Source organism: Diospyros lotus, chromosome 13 (genome assembly GCF_014633365.1).
Source record: "Diospyros lotus cultivar Yz01 chromosome 13, ASM1463336v1, whole genome shotgun sequence".
NCBI classification, from domain to species: Eukaryota; Viridiplantae; Streptophyta; class Magnoliopsida; order Ericales; family Ebenaceae; genus Diospyros; species Diospyros lotus.
The window spans coordinates 9,050,642-9,072,538 of NC_068350.1; the positions used below are offsets into that span (position 1 = coordinate 9,050,642).

The 21,897-nt window shown below is 39.5% G+C and overlaps 1 protein-coding gene across 1 annotated transcript; it reads right to left on the reverse strand.

The window, feature by feature from the left end:
* Positions 1 to 413: 413 nt before the first annotated feature.
* LOC127788594 (U-box domain-containing protein 13-like) lies at positions 414 to 21,619 on the reverse strand. The gene is made up of 5 exons (XM_052317060.1): positions 21,045 to 21,619; positions 3,645 to 3,761; positions 2,689 to 3,117; positions 2,170 to 2,437; positions 414 to 1,574 (listed from the first exon to the last, which is right to left on the reverse strand). The coding sequence occupies exons 1-5, from the start codon at positions 21,315 to 21,317 to the stop codon at positions 688 to 690; spliced, it is 1,974 nt and encodes a 657-aa protein (XP_052173020.1). The 5' UTR covers positions 21,318 to 21,619; the 3' UTR covers positions 414 to 687.
* Positions 21,620 to 21,897: the final 278 nt, after the last annotated feature.

Here is a 21,897-nt window from a genome sequence, read left to right on the forward strand (position 1 = left end):
AAGGCAGGGGATGCGTAATGTAATAGTGACTGGAGGATTGACGGGTCGAGCGAGTAAGCTTGGGTGATTCCAATTTCGATTCGATTCGATTCGATGGAGGTCGCAATTGAGGCAAAGCCACTTTTCCAAACGATGGTGATCACCACCACCGTTCTCCTATAATTGATCTTTCCTTTTGTCCCCTCTCTCTCTCTCTCTCTCTCTGTGGATTTAATGTAATGGAACAAGGCATCTTCCTTTCCTTGATTACGACTATTATTTCCTTAGCAGCCAAGCAGCCTCCGCAATTTTAACCCACCCTCTAAGTTCTTGGTAATCAAAAAGTACCTGTTTCTACGTGCTACTCAAAGTAAATTCATACCAAATTTACAAAAGGAAAAACTAGTCTGCCTGCAGTTTCAGAACGAATGGTGTGGCGTACTGTCCCTTTTATGATTAGTAGAGACTAATTGGATACTATACATATTATATACGTACTATCACAACCCAATCCCATATCTGTCGTTTACTCCAAAAATCTTGTATGCGTTTACTTGATCCTATAAACTCACGAAAACTCATCTTTAACCAGTAGTTTTGAGCGATGACTCAAGATGTTATGCACACAGACAACATATATGTTATGGAAGAGTTGCTTGGTGATAGGCTGATCCAAGAAAAGCCATGAGAAGCCAAGGAAGGAGGTTTTCAGCTAGCATCCACACTGGCTATGACCGTAAACTGCAAGGACCAGGTGGGAACCTCGGTCTGGGCCTGGGTCTGTCCGTCGATCTGAGCCCGAGCTTGTTCGAGCTGCTGCTCTGTCCTGTTGCTCAGAATCTGAAGCAATTGTGCAGCTTTCCGCCTACCCCTGTCCGTGCCATTCTCAGACAAGTCGCGCAGTAGATTAACCACGTCTAGGCCTTGAGCCTCTGACAGATGGCGGTGATCAGCACAAAGGTACACCAGCACTGCGGTTGCATTCTCTTTGCTCTTGGGAGATCCACTTCGAATCAGCTCCACGAATAGTGGCACAGCCTCAAAACTTCCTATCGCTGCCTTCCCCTCAGAATGGCTGGCTAGCATCGCCACAATGGCCAACGCCTCATCTACCATTTCACTATGGGGTTCTGTCAGCAGTGACATTAGCAGAGGAACCAATCCAGACCTAATAGCCCTTACTTTGTTGCCCTGGAATATGCACAAGCTGAAAAGAGCTGCTGCAGCGTCCTTCTTCCCCCTTTGGCTGCCTTCTCTCAGAAGTGTCACCAATACTGGGATTGCACCCATGGCACCAATTGTTACCTTGTACTCATCCAATACGGCCAGGCTGAATATGGTGGCTGCTGCATTTTCCCGTGCTTCCATACTCCCATTCTTCAGTACCTGAAGGATTTCAGGAACTGCCTGACAAGATACGATGTTTCGTTTGTTATCCTCTTCACAAATAGACAGGTTCAGGAGAGCAGTAATGGCATGTTCTTGGGTGATGGTGTCTGGAGTTGAGAGGAGTCCAACGAGGAGAGGGATTGCACCAGCCTCAGCGATGAACATGCGATTATTGCCATTATTCCTTGCTAGAAGCCGCAACTCTCCTGCAATGAATCATCACATGAAGCATAAATTTATAAGTTCCAACCAAGAGCCTGTGAAATCTCTTCTTAAGAAAATCCTGCGAATGCACATTTCAAAGATAATGCACAAAAAAGAAAATAATATTTAGCAAGCTAATCTTATTAACAGTAAGTTCAACAGACCAAAAACACTGATAACTACTTGCCATATGGATAAAGAAAGAAGAGCCTCGTTTAGATGGAGTAACTGAGATGAAATGCAATGTAACAAGGTCTTATAGCGAGCTAAATATTTACAGTATGATTTCTAAGCTGTGCAATCATCTCTCTATTTATATCAATACAGTTAAATTGTATAAAACTCTTCTGAAAATACAGAACAAGAAATCCAAAAGGTATAGTTAATTAAAAATTTTGCATAAAGAGATGCATCAAAATTTTGGCTAATTTCAAGATAGCTTTGCTTGCATTTAACAATCAAAAGCAAAACAATTCTGATTCTTCAAAATGATTTCTCTCTCCCAAAATTTCTTTAATCCAAAGCCAGACAGGACGATAGATCCTAAAAAGCCTCATAATGTTTTCAGTGCTAAGAGAAGTTCATAACAATACAAACCTGCAGAAGCTCGCTGTTCTTCAATGTTGCCAGATGTGAGCTTGCTTAGGAGAGAATCAATGTCCACACCTTCAACAGAGCAGGCAGAGGGCCGAGATATGCCAAATCTTTTGGGTGGTTCTAGCCCATTGGTCTCACACCAATGTGTTATTACACTAGATAAGGCATAGTTGGGTGTAAGGGAGGTGCTAAAAAGTTTCTGCTGTGTCTTTGGACAAGTTCCATGTCCAGCCTCAATCCATCTCTTTATTGAAGCTCGTTCATAGGTCTATCAGAGAAAAGATAACTCGTAAGAAACTCTAAAAACGGCAGGCTAAGTTGGCAGACATTTAGCACAACCACATTTAAGTATACATCATCAATTTCCTAGATAGGGGCCTAGTTGATATAGAACTGATGATACCTATTAGCACATGTACCAGTATATAGGAAAACCTTGATGATTTATCCAATGTAAACTTAGTGCAAACAAAAGCAATAAAGAGGTTATAACTTTTTTTACGTAAAGGAACTGTATACCTGTCCTGTGCATATGATTACAGGATCTTTCATTAACTCCAGGGATATTGGGCAACGGAAATCATCTGGCATAACTGGGGCACATGCTTGATCGCCACCAGAACAATTCTCACAGATATGAATGCTGATGTTTGGATTTTTGGCTCTCAAACAAGCTTCTAACTTTTTCATTAGCACTGACAATTTCTCTTGGCTTTGTTCCAGATTGGAACCACTGGATGCAATCATCTCATCCAGGGAAAGCGATTCATCTTTAAAGTGTCCAATATTCATTAACTCTAATTTTTCACATAATACATGTAAGAGACCTGGTTCCGTATTCACATCACTGCTCTGGTTGTATAGGGAGAGCAGATCCTCATACAGCTGCAAGTCAGGTGCTTCAATTCTGTCCTTGGCTTTCCTAAATTGATCATGAATAAGCTCAACCTGGCAACATCAAGGGTCAACTACTAATAAGAAACAAAGCAAGGACCAGAATCACACAGGAGATAGACTTCAACTTGCCTCAATTCAGGAGAGGAAGGGGTTTTAAGGAAAGGGTAAATTGACTGGACACCCCCTGAACTTTGGTTATTTGGCCCGGCACTCCCTGAATTTTAAAATTCACCCAAGCAACTTTGACTCTTTGAGGGGGTGTCAAGGCTAATTGTGTAAGTTGGGACTGCTTGGGCAAATTTTAAAGTTCAGGGGGAGTCCAGGCCAAAGTTAATTGTAAAGGGGTGCACTGTCAATTTACTCTTTAACAAACAGTAAACTCGATGAATTTTTAGTCATAACACAATAAATACAGTTATTCTATAAAGTGAGGCCCAAGTCTAATTAATTAAATAAATAAAATTTGAATAAAGGGACCTAGGGAAGGTGATATTCTGGATGGAAATATGGGTATTCGGAAAGGGGGGGTTACTGTTGTGTGTATGGCATATACTGAAAATTTCCACAGTGATACTCACCTGCTCCTTAAGCTCATCTGGAATATCAACTTTTTCATAGGAAATAGAACTTAGAGCTTCTTCAAACTGACCAGTCAGTTCTAGGAATTTGTTCCTTGTTTTTTCTGATTGCAGAACCTGCAACAACATAAAACAAGTTGGCTCCAGAATTGCCACCACAGGTCCACAACATAAAACTAAAACAGAGAATTGTAATATTAAAAACCAGTGTTTTCAACTCAGCATTCATTCAAATGGGTATATGCATTTTAGTGTGTAGATAGATATGTTGCAGAAGGGCCCCATCATGACCATATGCAAAATCCATACGAGGATGCCTTTTGCTTTGATTCTCAACCTTGGTTGTGGAACTTTTTGGCTGTTTTAAACAACCAGAAGAATTAAAAAAAATGAAATCAATTCAGATGCATATTCTTTGCTTTATTCCATGTTGTTTTTTGCAAAATTAACCTTGATACCATCAGTTGAACAGCATTAAATATTATATATGAAGAGAAAACTGACTGGAAGTTTCATGAATGAAATAACTTCCATAAAATTCATTGAACCATGGGATGCAAATATATACAAAGAGGTTCCTATGGAAACTCCTAAAATTTAATTTAGGACTATATTACACTCTCAATATTTAGGTATAGATTACAACAATCATTCTTTAGATCAAGATCAATTTAAATCAGGATTTCCTTATCTGATTTTAAGGAATATCCTTATCTTTGCAGCTGGATCTCTCTTTCATCTCTATCTTTAATATCTCCTCTTCTTATCCTCTTGGTCATAGCTTAGATTTTTCCTTTATCTTCTCCAACACTCCCCCTCAAACTAGTGAATAGATATTTATCATTCCCAGCTTGCCTCGAATAGATTTAAATCATTTCTTATGCATTAATTAAGGATGATTACCTCTTGAAACTAGGTAGGGATATAGGTTAGACTTATATCTCCTCTTTCTATTTCTTGCTTGACAAAGTACTGGTCAATTTTCACATGTTTCATCCGGTCATGTTGTACCGGATTATTCACAATACTAATGGCCGACTTGCTATCACAATAAAGAACTTTTAGTAAGGATATTGAAAGTTGTAAGTCTTCTATAATTTTCTCCACCCAAATAACCTCACATATCCCTTGTGCAATAACTCTAAACTCTGCTTCTGCACTACTCCTTGTTGTTACGTTAGTAAACTGATTAGTGGGTTGTTTGGCCTAGTTAGATATTGTTGCATTTGTTAGAAAATAAGCTGCATTTGGGCATAGCTAGAGGAATGTTCCAGCATGCACATGACGGGTGTGAAGGGTGTAAAGGCCAAGTGGACTAAGGGCTAACTATTTTTGGCACCCAAATTTGGACATAGATCAGTATATATTACATTGATCTACGCCTAAGTCTACATGATGATTGAATTGGAAATTAGTTTCCTTCTGTTAGAATTATTAGTATAATTGTATATATTGTAATTATTGTATTTGTGTGTTTTATTTGTAATTATTTGTAATTAGATTAAGCCCATAAGTTAAGCCTATAGGTGTTTAAGGCTCATTATGTCTATTATAAATAACAAACTAAGGGAGACTAATCTCTTAGATTTTTCTCTCATAATTATTTTCTCACATGGTATCAAAGCCACCGGTGAAAAAAACCCTAATCGTCGCTGTGTATTTTTTTCCAATGACCTTCAAACCCTAGTTGTCACCATCACTGTCCATGCCAGAACACCACTATTCGGCCAACACTTACTAACACCGCCACCACCCTAGGTTTGCCGCCATCAAATTGGTCAACCGCAGAAGACCGGTCGTCGACAGACCACCCACGCGTTGCCTCCGCCTCCACGCGCCAACGCGTGACAACGCAGCCGTCGGTCTCTTCTCTTCGGCTTCTCCAGATCTGATCTCTGATGACCCCTCAAGTTATTTCCGGTATCAAAGTCCTCCCCATGTCTGATATCAGTGACGCGATTTCTGCCAATGCTACTCCCGCTCTAGCATTGGTTGCCCCTATTGCCTCTCAATCCTTTACTGTCTCCAATCCTGGGACAACCAATATTACCACTATCAAGTTGATAGGGTCTGCCAATTATCTCTCATGGGCAATCTCTGTCAAAATGTGGTTCAAAGGACAAGGTCAAGCAGATCATCTTACCACAAAGGCTGAAAGTGTGCCAAAAGCTAATCGAGCTAGATGGGAACAAGTTGATGCCCAATTAAGTAGCCTCCTATGGCAGTCTATTGATCCGTCCATCATGCAGCTCTTTCCCCCTTTTGAAACTTGTGTTGATGTGTGGAAGGAAGTTGAAGAGTGTTATACAAATGACATCCAACGTTTGTACACTGTGGTCTCTAATATCAAGAATCTCAAGCAGGAGTCATCTACGGAATCTTATATGGGGCAAGTTCGGGCTCTCATGCAAGAATTTGATGCTCTTTTTCCTCTTACTACGACCTGCATCAAACAGATTGCTCAATGAGAGAAGTTTTTTATGATTATCGCTCTCTCCAGCCTGAAACCAGAGTTTGACGCCATCAGACATCAAATCTTGACCAGCTCCACTAGTCCTACCATGAAGAACTCTTTTAAAAGGTTGTTGAATATGATAGGTGTGCATGGTATGTCCTTTTCTTCTCATGTTGTTCCTCCAACCAAATCTTCAGCTCTTGTGTCTTAGGCTTCCACCTTAGGAGGAAGCTCTTGTGTCTTAGGCTTCCACCTTAGGAGGAAATAAGGAACGAAATAATAGTCACCCACGTCCACAGTGTACATTTTGTAAAAAAAATGGGTCATCTTAAGGACAAATGCAGGAAGAGGTATACATAGAGCAACCACCTAGTTTTGTTGCTTATGAGAAGTCCAATGTAGTCTGCAAACTTAAGAAGTCTCTCTATGATCTGAAACAATCTCCACGGGTGGTTTGACAGGTTCAACATTGTGGTTCAACCCTTTGGTCTCACTCGAAGTGAAGCTAATCATTCAATTTTGTATCGCCATTCTTTTTCCTTATGTATCTACCTTATTGTTTATGTAGATGACATTGTTATCACAGGGACTGATCAAGTTGGAATATAGAATCTAAAGGAACATCTACATTAGCACTTTCAAACCAAAGACCTAGGTCGACTTCGGTATTTCTTGGGTTATGAAGTTGCTTAATCAGGAGATGGTATCTCAATTTCTCAGAGGAAGTATGCCCTTGACATCTTAGAAGAAACTAGTATGGTGAACTGCAAACCAGTTGACACCCTAATAGATCCGAATGTTTGACTTTTGCTGGGACAGGGGGAGCTTTATTCAAATCCTGGAAGGTATAGGAGACTAGTAGGCAAGTTGAACTATCTCACTGTCACTCATCCCGACATTGCTTTTGCTGTGAGTGTAGTTAGTCAGTTCCTCAGTTCTCCATGTGATTCTCATTGGGATGTAGTTATCTGGATTCTGAGATATATCAAAAGAGCGCTAGATAAAGGGCTACTCTATGAGGATAAGGGACACATAGATATTTGTTGTTATGCAAATGCAAATTGAGCAGGATCTCCTTTTGATTGTCGGTCAACCTCTGGGTATTGTGTTCTTGTGAGAGGAAATCTAGTTTCTTGGAAAAGTAACAAACAAAATGTAGTAGCTAGATTTAGTGCAGAGGCAGAGTATCAAGCTATGGCTAATACAACTTGTGAGCTCATTTGGCATAAACAACTCCTACAGGAACTCAAGTTTTGTGAAGTATCCCCTATAAAGTTTGTTTGTAATAATCAAGTTGCCTTACACATTGCTTCCAATCTAGTGTTCCATGAGCGGACTAAGCATATTGAAATCGACTGTCACTTTATTAAAGAAAGATGGTTAAAGGTATTATTGCTGCAGAGTTTGTTAACTCCAATAATCAACTTGCAGATATCTTCACCAAGTCTCTAAAGGGTCCTTGAGTGGAATATATTTGTAACAAGCTTGATGCATATAATATCTATGCTCCACCTTAAAGGGGAGTGTTAGAATTATTAGTATAATTGTATATATTGTAATTATTGTATATGCATGTTTTATTTGTAATTAGATTAAGCCCATAGGTTAAGCCTGTAGGTGTTTAAGACCCATTATGTCTATTATAAATAACAAGCTAAGAGACGCTAATCTCTTAAGTTTTCTCTCATAATTATTCTCACACCCTCCAAACTCTCTTCCTTCTCATTTCTTAATTCTCTCTTACCCCTTTCTTGCCCCTAAATTCTCTATTCTTTCTTCTCAGAACACCAAGGATTCTCCCTTGTCAGATTGGAAGTCTGACAATTTGGTATCAGAGCAAAGTCTTGGTCGACCAATTCCGGTGATCTTGAGCAATGGTCGATGGCACACGGATGAGATAAATGGAGATGTAGTTACAACAAGTAACTATGGCGATGACGGGGGTACAAACTCAGGTGGGATCGATGGAAGATATAATCAGAGTTGTCGTTGATAGGAAGTTAGAAGCCGTCTCAGATCAACTCTGAGGGGAGATGTGAGACCAGATCAGGGAGGAGATGCGATAGCATAGCAACATGGTGCAAGACCAGATGCAACAATTTGCGATGATGTTCGCTAACTAGGCACCAACAAGGCTATCCCTTGGTTTTCCACCTCGCGAAATATTGGACCCCATACTACCAAGTATTGGTATGAGTCATGGAGGAGTTGGATCAATAGAATTGGGAACAGATCCAGTAGCTACCGGAGAAAATGTGACGGGTAGGAGGGCTGAGGCTCTGATGAATTCCAGTCATATGAATTTTCCAGTGCCTAAGTTAGAATTACCAGTGTTTGATGAGACGAAGCCCCGATGGTGGATTAGGAGGTGCGAGAAACTGTTCAATATTCACCAAGTGGCTGAGGACCAAAAGGTTACTCTGTTAACAACATATCTAAATGACGTAGGCGATGTCTGGTTCTAAGGATGGGTAGGAGTGAGGGATAATTGTAGTTGGGAGGAGTTTGCTAAGGGAATGTGTGAGAAATTTGGAGAGCAGAGAACGGTAGACATTGTAGAGGAGTTCAATAAGTTGAGACAAATGGGGATTGTACATGAGTACCGGCTTCAATTTGAGGAGTTGAAATCACTCATGCTTAACAGGAATCCCTATATGAATGAGGAGTACTTTGTATTGAGCTTCATCAGCGAATTGAACGATAATCTCAGATCCATGGTAAAAATGATAAGGCCTAGATCGGTGCAAGAAGCAGTAGAGGACGCTTTGCTACAAGAATTAACGGTAGAAGCATTGATGAAGAAACAGAGGGACCAAATGAAAGGGGTTAACCTAGGAATGGCACCATCAGGAGGGAGGATACAAAACAAGGAGAATTTCAGAGGAGGAATTGGGGTGAGGTATATGGCCAATTCAGTCCCTAATTCGAGTTTACCACAGAGGGACAAGCTCATTGAGCAAAGGAGGGCTGCTAGATTATGTTTTAAATGTGGGGATAGATACACCATCGGGCACTAGTGCAAGAAACAGTTGCTTCTACTGGAAGGAGAAGAAGAGGAGATGGTCGTGATGGAAGAAGAGGAAGAAGAAAGGAAGGGGGTTATTTCCTTACATGCAATCAAAGGAATGGCTAGTAGTAAAATTATCGAAGTAGGGGGGAAGGTGCGGACAACATTCTCATGGTCTTGATAGAAAGTGGAAGTACCCACAGTTTCATCGACGAGGGTACAACCAAAAGGATGGAGTGGCCATTGGCCAACACACATCCACTGTCAGTAACAGTAGCCAATGGAAGCAGAATGATCAGCAAATCCGCATGTTTGGGATTTTGCTTGGAAATGCAAGGGGAAGAGTACTAGGCGAATTTGAGGCTACTGAAGTTGAGAGGGTGTCACATTGTGCTTAGGGTTGATTGGATGAGGGGAGTCAATCCAATCAGTTTCGATTTCAACAAAATGGAGGTGACCCTTGAAACAAGCCAGAAATAATCTAAAGGCTTGATTAATTTCTATGAAATCTATGAAAAAATATATACAAGTTATTTCCTAAATGTTCTCCTATAATTTAGGAGAAGATTAGGATTATCAAACTCCTAGAAAATAGATAATCTATCTCTAAAACTTAGGAGATAAATATAAACTCCACAACAAATTTTACAACTTAAAATTACAAACTTTAAATATCAACATTATCAGATTCTTCTTATTATGCGCATCCATTGACTTGATCTTTTCCTTTGAATTTTAAATCTCTTTCGGAACTCCTCATCCAACAACCCTAGATAAGGAAGGAAGGAGAGTGGTACTGCAGGGGAATATGAAATTGGGAACATGTAAGATGATCAAGGGGAAGAAATTATAGCAACTAATCAGAAGGAAGGTGTCCAAAGTAGCTCAACTATTTTCCATTAAAGCAACTAAGTAGATGGACAAAGGGAGTGAAGGAGGTCTTACACCTGGGAATCCACCATCTACTATCACCTGGCAGGTACATGAATTGGCTTGTCTTGATGCATTATTGGTTGAATACCAAGACCTCTTCGTAGAACCTAAGAACCTACCCCCCAAAAGATCCCTAGACCACACAATACCCCTTCAACCTAATGTTGAACCAATAAATATTATATCCTACTGTTACCCTCCTAAGCTCAATCTGAGATTGAAAACCTTGGGGAAATGTTGAACCAAGATATCATTAGACCTAGCCATAATCCATTTGCTTCACCCGTCCTTTTGGTGAAAAAGAAAGATGGTATATGGCGTTTTTGTATCGATTATCGACAACTCAATACCATTACCATCAAGGACAAATTCCCAATACCAATCATTGAGGACCTTTTAGATGAGCTCAAGAATGCATCTATATTCTCTAAAATGGACCTAAGATCGAAATACCATCAAATTAGGATGGATCCAAAAGATATATCCAAAATAGCTTTCAAGACCCACCATGGCCATTTTGAATTCACCATTATGCCATTTGGCCTAACCAACGCCCCAGTCACATTCCAAGCTCTCATGAACCAAATTTTTTAACCCTACCTTAGAAAATTTGTGTTGGTCTTCTTTGACGACATCCTAGTCTATAGCCCTTCCTTTGATTAACACATAAACCATCTTTGGGCTACATTTGAGATCTTGAGATTCAACCAATTGTGCATCAAGCAGTCAAAGTGTGCTTTTGCACAAAAATAGGTGGAATATCTTGGACATGTGATTTTAGGAGCTGGAGTGGGCACTGATCCCAAGAAAATTGAAGTTGTGGTAGCGTGGCCTAAACCCACCTACATCAAGGCGTTAAGAGGGTTCCTAAGGCTCACTAATTATGACCGGAGGTTTGTGAAGAGCTATGGCTTGATCAGCAAGCCCTTAACAGAGTTATTGAAGAAAGAAGGCTTCAAGTGGAACCCCAAGGCTAAGGAGGCCTTTGAGCAGCTAAAGAAAGCACTTAGTGAAGTACCCATACTAGGTCTACCTGACTTCAACAAACCATTCGTGCTAGAGACTGATGCTAGCAACTATGGTATAGGGGCAATTTTTTCACATGAAGGCAAGCCTCTAGCTTTCCTAAGCCAATCCCTAGCCCCAAGGCACCAAGGCCTCAGTATTTATGAGAAAGAATTAATGGCAATCCTCATGGCAGTAGAGCAGTGGCGACACTACTTGGAAGGAGGAAGGTTTATTATCCGGACAGATCATGAAAGATTGAAGTTCTTAATGCAGTAGAGATTACACACCCAACTGCAAAAAAAAGGTATAGCCAAATTCATGGGAATGGACTACGTAAGTCAATTCAGGAGTAGAAAGGAAAATGCAGTAGCTGACGCCTTGTCGCGCTACCAGGAGGAAGGGAAAAGTGCAACCATACCAGCAGTGGTGCCCAATTAGCTCCAGGAAGTTACAAATGGTTACCAACAAGGAGAGTGGATCAAGGAATTTTTGGAATAGCTAAGCATAGATGCTAAGAGCAGGTCGAATTACTCATTCAACAATGAGGTGATAAGGTACAAAGGTCGGCTGGTGATCGAGGATAATGAGGAGTTGAAAGGCAAAATATTACAGACACTACATGAGCCCTATTGAGTCCCCTATAGGAGGCCATTCAGGGATTCAAAATACTTACTGCAAGGTGCAACAGGTATTCTTCTGGCCTAAACTTAAAAAATATGTATGGGATTACGTGTCGGGTTGTGATGTGTGTAGGAGATGCAAACACGAAACAATAGCCCATCTGGGTTTACTTCAACCCTTGGTTGTTCCAGACCAAGCATGGGCCCATCTAACCATGGATTTCATAGAAGGACTTCCAAGGCCAAAAGGAAATGACTGCATAATGATGGTGGTTGACAGGTTCTCCAAGTTCGTCCATTTCATTGGCCTATCTCACCCATTTACAGCACAAGAAGTAGCTAGAGCTTTCATGGATAATGTAGTGAAGCTGCATGGAACCCCTCAGTCTATAGTCTTAGATAGGGACAAGATATTCACCAACATATTTTGGAGAGAATAGATGAAATTCCTAGGCATCAAGCTATTCATGTCTACCGTATATCACACTGAAACTAACGGTCAATCAGAAAGGGTGAATTAATGTTTGGAAGCTTACTTAAGGTGCTTTAGCTTTCTACAACCCCGAGGGTAGCATAAGTGGTTAGCAGTAGCTCAGTGGTGGTATAATTCAAGCTTCCATAGCTCAATCCAAATGACTCCCTTTGAGGCTCTCTATGGCTACAAACCACGATTGTTACTGGCCATTGGGGGGCAATCTATAGTAGCTACAGTGGAGATCTATTTGCCAAAGAGACAAGACGCAATCAGGATGGTAAAATGGGAGTTGGCTAAAGCTCAAAACAAGATGAAACAGATGGCTGATCGAAGAAGAAGTGAGCGAAACTTTTCAATTAGGGAGAATGTCTACTTAAAGCTGAGCCCATAACATCTCAAGTCATTGAGCCACCAACCTTTATCTAAGCTAAGTCTTAAAGACTATGGGCCATTCACCATATTGGAGAAGATAAGTGTTGTGGCATACAAGTTGCAACTGTCGGAAGAAGCACGTATTCATCCCGTGTTCCACGTTTCCCTTCTCAAGAAGGCCATTGGAGCACAAAGATCCTTGCCTACACTTCCCCAGATGAGAGGAGAAAAGACAGAAGAAGCAGTCCTTATGGCTATCTTAGACAAACGGGTGATACGCAAATAAGGCGCTCCACTCACCCAAGTGCTGGTTAAATAGTCCTCACTCCATAAGGACAACAACACATGGGAATATCTGCTAGATCTCCTTCAACAATTTCCCAATTCAGCTAGCTTGCTTTCTTAGGGACAAGAAATGCTCTAAGGTGAGGAGATTGTTACGTTAGTAGGCTGATTAGTAGGTTGTTTGGCCTAGTTAGATATTGTTGCCTTTGTTAGAAAATAAGTTGCGTTCGGGCATAGCTGGAGGAATGTTCCAGCATGCATGTGACAAGTGTGAAGGGTGTAAAGGCCAAGTGGACTAAGGGCTAACCATTTTTGGCACCCAAATTTGGACATAGATCAGTATATATTACATTGATTTACGCCTAAGTCCACATGATGATTGAATTGGAAATTAGTTTCCCTCCAAACTCTCTTCCCTCTCATTTCTGAATTCTCTCTTCCCCCCTAAATTCTCTATTCTTTCTTCTCGGAACGCTAAGGATTCTCCCTTATCAGATCGGAGGTCTGACACTTGCCACCACTAATTGCTTATTGCTTCTCCAAGTTACCAAATTCCTCCATAATTTTGTACAAAAATCAGATATAGACCTGTTGTTTTCAATAGAACCAGCCCAATCAACATCCACAAAACCATTGATTCCTCTATCCTAGCTCTTCTTAAACAAGAGACCTTTCCCGGGTGTTCCTTTTAAGTACCTAAAAATATGATAGGCTGCCTCAAGATGCTTTTTTTTTGGAGAATGCACGAACTAACTTACTATGGTTACAACATATGTAATGTCAGGTTTTGTAAGTGATAAAAGATCAACTTGCCTACCAAATGCTGATATCTTCCTTTGTCGACTTGATACTCCTGTTTGCTATCCTCTTTATTCTTCCAATTAGGTTCTAAGGGAGTATTAGCAAATTTGCATCCAAGCTTACCAGTTTTTTTTAGCAAATCAATAGTATATTTCCTTTGAGATATGCAGATCCCTTCCTTGCTTCTAGCTACTTCCATCCCCAAAAAATATTTTAATTCTCCCAAGTCTTTTACTTCAAATAAAGCCCTTAGCTTTCCTTTTAGATTTTCAATTTACAATGTATTGTCTCCTGTGATGATAATGTCATCCATATAGACAATAAGAACTATCTTCTTACCATCTACTTCAATTTTTGTAAAGAGGGTATGGTCTACCTACCCTTGTTTGTATCCCAACTGAATAATGGTGTCACTAAATCGTTTGAACCAAACCCTTAGAGACTGTTTTAAACCATATAGTGACTTATTTAGCTTGCATACCTTTTCTCATGTGTTTTCTGTCTCAAAACCCAAGGGATCCTTATATAAATTTCCTCTTCTAGCTCCCCATTCAATAATGCATTCTTGATGTCTAGCTGATATAGCTTCCAATCTAACTTAACAGACCCTGAAAGTAACACTCGAATAGAATTAAGTTTGGCAATTAGAGCAAAAGTCTCCTCAAAATTGAGTCATTGGGTTTGAGTAAACCCTTGGGCTACTAATCTTGCCTTATACTTGTGAATGCTTCCATTAGATTGGTACTTGACTGTAAGCACCCACTTGCTGCCAACAACTTTCTTTCCAGCTAGTAAATTGACAATATCCCAAGTGCCATTAGCTTCTAGGGCTTGCATCTCATTCATTACTGTTTCCTTCCACTTTTCATCTTGCAACGTATGATGTATATCCTTAGGAATCACTACCTCATCAATGCTGATTGTGAGGGCCTTGAATTGTGGAGATAGCTTTGAATATCCCACATAATTTGCAATAGGATGCTTTGTACATGATCACATTGTAATACCCCAAGAGCCCAGAGAAGAGTAGTATATATCAAGGATAAGTAAGGAAGGAAACAACACCAGTTGGATATCTTTTGGGCTGAATGTAGGCAAAGAACTCCCGGGTTAAGCATGCTTGAGCTGGGAAAGCTCAAGAATGGGTGACCCCCTGGGAAGTTCGTGTAGGCCCATCATGGTAAGTTGTCCCGATCCTTTCTATCACTCGATGCAAGATGTTGCACACATCCCTTTCCTTAGAGCTATTGGGATATTAAGATCATCAAACCTGTTGGAAGTATCCTTTTTCATGTTGTCACTGCCCTCAATTGTTGGGCCTATCTCTGGATCAGATATTAGGTTTGGTTGAGGGTCACGAGGCCTTCTAGAATATACCAAAAATGGTTCATCTAAGGCTGGATTTTCTTGAATCTGGTCTTCTAGATCTCCCCTTGAATTAGACACTGAAGTTTGAGTAAGAATAGGAGGTTTAGGGGCTGATTCAATGATAGTAGGGGATTCAAGATCTTGGATCATAGGTAAAGGCAAAATAGAGTCCCATTGGTCCTCTACACTAGACCTTTGTGTGGTATGAAAAAATGGTTGATGTTTAAGGAAGGGCACATGGCGTGATACAGTGAAACGTCTTCTAGAAGGATGGTAGCACTTATAGCCTTGTTGAGTGGGAGAATACCTAGTAAATATGCAATTAAGGGCTTTAGGTTCAAGATCGGATTGAGAAGGTTGATATTTATGAACAAACATAGTACACCCAAAGACTTTTGGTGATAGGGAGTTCAGAACCCATTTGCAATGAGGATAGGAGTCAAGAAGGACTCTCAAAGGGGTTCTAAATGAAAGAACTTTGGAGGGAAGCCGGTTAATAAGATAAGAAGAAGTAAGAACAACTTCTCTCCAATAGGCATTAAGGATTGCATTGGTGAACAAAATTGCCCTTGCAGTTTCAAGAAGGTGGCAGTTTTTCCTTTCTGCCACCCCATTTTGTTGAGGATTGTAAGGGCATGAACTTTAATGAATGATCCCATATTTAGTTAGATAATGATTGTCATTGAATTCATTCGAGAAATATTTTCTACCATTATCTAAACGTGAAATATAGATTGAGGATTGAAAAACATTCTTGATCATCTCATGAAACCTTTTAAATATAACATAGGCTTCAGATTTCTCCTTCATTACGAACAACCAACTAACCCTTGTATGGTCATTTATGAATGTGATAAACCACCTAGTGTTAGTCAAATTAGAAGTTCTTGCTAGTCCCCAGATATCACTATGAATCAAATAGAACAATTTTGTCGGTTTATATGCATGAGATGGATAAAAAATTCTGGTTTGTTTAGCAAGAATGCATTGCTCACAATGGAAGGAATGGCTTCTTTTATTAATGAAAAGACTTGGAGATAATTGAAACTAGGGTGTCTTAAATACTGGTGTCATAGCATAAGCTTCGAATCTAAAATAGTAGACAAAGAAGTTAGGTTTTGAGATCTAGACCCAAGGGACTAATCATTCTTTACAATATAGTAGAGGCCTCCTCTCTCCTCAGCACTGCCAATTATCCTCCCCGAAAATAGATCCTAAGATTCACAATAGGAAGAAAAAAATATCACCAAACACTTCTCTTCTTTGGTTAACTTACTTACTAACAGCAAGTTGCACTTTAAATTAGGCACAAATAGCACTAATTTCAGTTTTAGGCTTGCCACATTAGTTGTACCTTTCCCTTGTGCCATGGCTATGGAACCATCAGCCATTGAGATTGGTAAACCATGATCACAAGGTTCATAGGCCGATAGTACTTTCAAAGATCCAGTCATGTGATCCGAGACACTTGTGTCGATTATCCAGCAATCTATAGGGAATTTAAAAGAAATTAGAGAGTGTATAGGTATACCTCACTTAGCAAGAGACACTACTGGATTAGGAGATTCACTTGTCTCTGATTTAGCCAACTTGGCTTGGCTCAATAGTTGTTGTAGCATCTCCCAACTGATCTGTAGATAGAACCAAATTGGTTGTTTTTTCGGCCTCCACTTCTCCTCCATAGGCTGCTTGGTTTCCCTTCCTCTGATTTCTAGGCTTCCAGTTTGCTGGTTTTCATGGATTTTCCAGCAAATGTCCTTTGTGTGATACGGCTTATTGCAGTAATCACACCAAGGTTTGTCCTTTGGTAGCTCTCCTTTGGATGAATTATGTTTTTGCCCTTGAGGATACCAATGCTGATGACTGTAAGTTTGCATCAAAATTGATCATCCCTACAGGATTAAGCATCACCTTTTTTCTGCTTTCTTCTCTTCTCACTTCTGCAAAGACTTCCCTTATTGATGGGAAGGGTTTGGTTCCAAGTAACCTCCCTCTTATTTCATCAAGATCAGAATTTAGACCATGTAAAAAATCAAACACTCTCTTTTTCTATCATCTTTTGCCACAATTCAGTTAGGGCATTGTAATATTCAGTAACTGAACTATTACCTTGCCTTGTGGTCTGGATAGTAGAACAAATCTGGAAGCTTTGGGCAGTGTTTTCCATGTCCGAGTAGATTTCTTGCACAACTTCCCATATCTCCTAGGCTGTCTTCTAGAACAAGTAGGTCCTTCCAATCTTTGGCTCCATAGAATTGACTAACCATGCCATTACAATTGAGTTTTCAGCCTACCACACACCATAATTTGTTGAATCAGCACTTGGCTTAGAAATCGTCCCATTTAGATATCCAATCTTGCCCTTTCCTCGAATCACCAGCAAAACTGACTAGAACCACTCTCTGAAATTGGTTCCATTCAGCTTATGCTGGGTGATCTGGAGAGAATAATTATCAAGAGTGATTGGAGGTGTCAGGCTCAGATCTGACAAAAGAATTCCTCCCGAATTGAGGAGGAAACGCAAGTGGGAAAACGATTGAGAAGGGAGAAATAGGGAGAGCGAGTTCTAGAATCAGAGAGAGAGAAACGAGAACAAACTAGAGAAAGGGAGGGAAAGGAAATTGGGGAATAATCCTCACACATGATTTCCCCATCCTCGACCAGCTCTTATTTAAGCAAGATACAAGTGGGCGCGGCAGTAACTAACTGCCCAGCGCGCGCCTACTTGAGGAATTTGAATTATTCCTTTCCCTACAGTTACAATACTGCCCCAAGCTATTCTAATGACTCATATACCCTCGGCCTATGACAGGAGGTTGTGGGACTTGAGTATCCCTTGTTGCGGTTGGTAGATTGGTGGAAGTTTCACTCACTGACAGTTTGCAGCCAGTGTTTTCAACTCAGCATTCATCCAAATGGATATATGCATTTTAGTGTGTAGATAGATATGTTGCAAAAGGGCCCCAACATGACCATATGCAAAATCCATACGAGGATGCCTTTTGCTTTGATTCTTAACCTTGGTTGTGGAACTTTTTGGCTGTTTTAAACAACCAGAAGAATTAAAAAAAATGAAATCAATTCAGATGCATATTCTTTGCTTTATTCCATGTTCTTTTTTGAAAAATTAACCTTGATACCATCAGTTGAACAGCATTAAATATTATATGTGAAGAGAAAACTGACTGGAAGTTTCATGAATGAAATAACTTCCATAAAATTCGTTGAACCGTGGGACGCAAATATATACAAAGAGGTTCCTAAGGAAACTCCTAAAATTTAGGACTAGATTACACTCCTAATATTTAGGTATAGATTACAACAATCATTCTTTAGATTAATATCAATTTAAATCAGGATTTCCTTATCTGATTTTAAGGAATATCCTTATCTTTGCAGCTGGATCTCTCCTTCATCTCTATCTTTAATATCTCCTCTTCTTATCCTCTCAGTCATAGCTTAGATTTTTCCTTTATCCAACAATATGTGATACCATGTCTGCAACTGAAGGGGAGATCACTAGTTTGAAAGATGTAGTAAAAAGTTAGATGCCAACATCTGCCTAGAAAACTAGGCATCTTACAAAGTCACAAACATTGTAGTTGGTCAAGGCAGCAGTTGTGAGATAAATAATTTCTTTCAGCATTCATGCAATAAAAAATGATAACTTTTAGCTTGTTGATCAACATCAACGAGGGTTGGAGGGCCAGGGAACATGAGAGGAAACTTCAATATATAATACCATATAAAATGAAGGGAGGGTGCCCAAACAGTCCTTGTGCTCCCCGTAGTGTAAAAAGAAACTTCAATTAAATTCACTACATAAATCAATAATCTGACCTTTTTTAAACAGGTAAAAGATTTGTGTTTAATATTTTCGTTAGGTAGTAACCTGTCACCACCACCATTTTCTTTGGGATAATTATCAACCCACTTGCTATTGTGTAAATTAATTTAATGGCCAAACTTTCATTATCAAAATACACTCTTATTCAGCTAGGAATGTGAAAAGCCCAAGAAGCATAATAAAAATGGTGAAAGTTGGTTTTCTACCCTTTTTTAAGACATCCAAACAGCTGCTTCCCCTTTCTACACTAAAAAGAATTACTCTAAAATATGAGAAAAGTAGATTGAACAACTCAATCATAGACTTGCATATAGGAGAAGAACATACAACTAAATATTTTATTGATGATCAAAAGAGTTGGCCTTTAAAGGATGTGTGATTATTTTTTGTGGTACATAAAACATATTTTCTTTAAACTGAAAATGTCACATGCAATGTAACAAAAAATATGCACAAATTTAGGTTATTTTTATTTCATTTCTCTTTAATTGCATGAAGAAACTTGCCATAGCCATGATTGGGGAGCAAAAATTCAAGTAGTCAACACCATCTAGTGGGATTAAGGCTTGTGAGGACGACATCAATGATGGAACTGGATGAATAAACTCATTGTTCTATTCAAATTTATGTAGTTTGTTTAATTTTATGAATTTTGATATTTCTAAATCTTGTTGAACTTGTTTAGCACATAAATGTTTTTGTTGTGGTTTGTCCCCTCTTAATCAAATTCTTGGTTCTGCTATCATTGAAAATTATATACGAAGATGAGGATGTTAAGATGGATGTGCGGCCATACAAGAAAAAATAAAATTAGAAATGAAGTTATTCGTAATAAGGTAGGAGTAGTGCCAATAGAGGAGAAGATGAGAGAGACTAGACTAAGATGGTTTGGTCATGTGAAAAGGAGACCAAGAGACGCTCCTATGAGGAGAATTGATGAAATGGAACAATTAGTCAAAAAAAGAGGTAAAGGCAGACCTAGAAAGACTTTGGGAGAGACATTGAAGTTTGATATGAAGTGTATGGACCTCAATGAAGATATAACAAAAGACAGAAATACATGAAAGTCTAGAATTCATGTAGCCGACCCCACATAGTGGGATAAAGGCTGGATATGTTGTTGTTGTTGTTGTTGTAGTGAATTAGATTTCTCCTTTGTTTGGTCTATTCCAATGGCCCCAACCTTGTTCTCGCTAAAAGCTTATCAGTGCAATTATAAACCCATTGCCTCATAAACATATGTTATTGATTTGTACTCAAAATACTAACTGAATGAGAAGTGGGCTACACAAGGAAGCTCGCTTTAAGGACAGAGTCAACATGACACATTAGATTCATACTAGATTTTTTAGGTTAAGAAAACAGCTTGATGCAAGAAATTACTGCTAACACGTCAGCAAGCATTTGTTTCCAAATAGATTACTATAAAGGGAATAGCAAGCCACCATATGCTTTAATGTAGACTGGCCACAAGAGAAGGAATACTGCTATTATAGAAAGAATGAACGAAGTACAACTACAGGAAAAAGATCAAGGAAACAACTGAGTATATAATAAAGTGATTGCAGCCAGCAAGCAGCTCCAGTTTTTAAGCCTATTTGGAATGAATAAGTTCCACAATTTCTAGTTCCAAAATTTCGTGTTTGGAATGAAAAAAAGAAAAAAAAAAAAAAAAAGTTCATTTCAACTCAATGGAATTGAACATGACTAAATCAAATTCTATCAAAGATTCAAAGTAGGTGGAATTTTCAAATGAATTTCTCAAAATTCAAACAAGCAATTTTTCTAGACAAAACTACCCCCTCAGCAACCATTGCTTTTCCAAAGGAAACTTCAACAGTGGATTTATTCCAAACATAAATTTGTGAATTCAATATAATTCTATATTTTTAAGTTGTCATACCAAACATGAATTCCACATTTCAAATATAGTAAAGTTCAAATTCCATGTTTTTCAGTGAAGCACGATCGAGTAGTAAACACACGATCCCATCAACCAATAGTAACAATATAATTTAGATAAACACAAACATATAAAGAAAAACCATAAAACATTTTCAAACTAGGATTAGTTAGTTAAGTGGAATTTTATTCACAATATGACAAAAACAATTGACATTTTAGATTTGAGAAATTGCGCAGAAACGCATTCTTGATGGAAATTTAGTTATACTCAGCAATGATAATAGAACAACGAAAGAAAAATCACAAATAAAAAAGATAACTCACAAGCAATACACTGCTGCCGCGGTTACACATCTTCAGCAATTCCACGGCCGATTCGAGAGCACCTTTCAACAAGATCAAGCCGTTCAGTGTCTCCTCGGAGATCTGATCTCGGATCTCCAAGAACTCCTCGAGCAACGGCATGAGAAGCTTCACCCTCCGCGACAGATCGCGGCATTGCTTCCTCACCACGCACCTGAAGCCGGAGATCGAGGAGATCTCGCTCACGGAATCGACCAGCTTCTTCAGCACCACTCCACTGTCCTTCTCTTCCATAGCAAAAGAATCGATTTCGTTTCAATAACACTATCATATACTCCTAGAAACGAGGTCGAAATCGATAGAGAAAGGGATTCCGATATATTAGGGAAGCCGGCGAATTGAAGAACAGGTATAAATAAATTTAGAGAGAATTTGTGGACGGTGAAGACGAAGCACCAGAGGGAGTGAGGCGACGGTTGTCGGCGGATTTCGCCGCCGTGGAGGCGGTGATGAGCGGAGAGAGGCAGTGAAGTGAGCGGTGTTGGCGAAGAAGAAGTGGCTAAGTTTGCTCCAGGCCGGGCCCATCTTGTTCTTCACGCTCACAAGTCGCTGACACTAATTAATTAACGGTAAATGCTTTGCCCACACAAACTCTTTTATGTTCAAGGTGTCACATGATAATTGTAATAATTGTATTAAAGGAGCGGTGCGACGGCTAGAAGTTTTTTTCCTTTTTTCAACATAGAAATCAGAGGAAGTGTCGATACATTTGGCAAAGACCGTCACCTTCTCCCCTAATTTATGGGCTCGGCCCAAACCAGGCAATCAGGTCGGTTCAAGGTAATATTTACATTTTAAAGTTAGTAAATCTTAT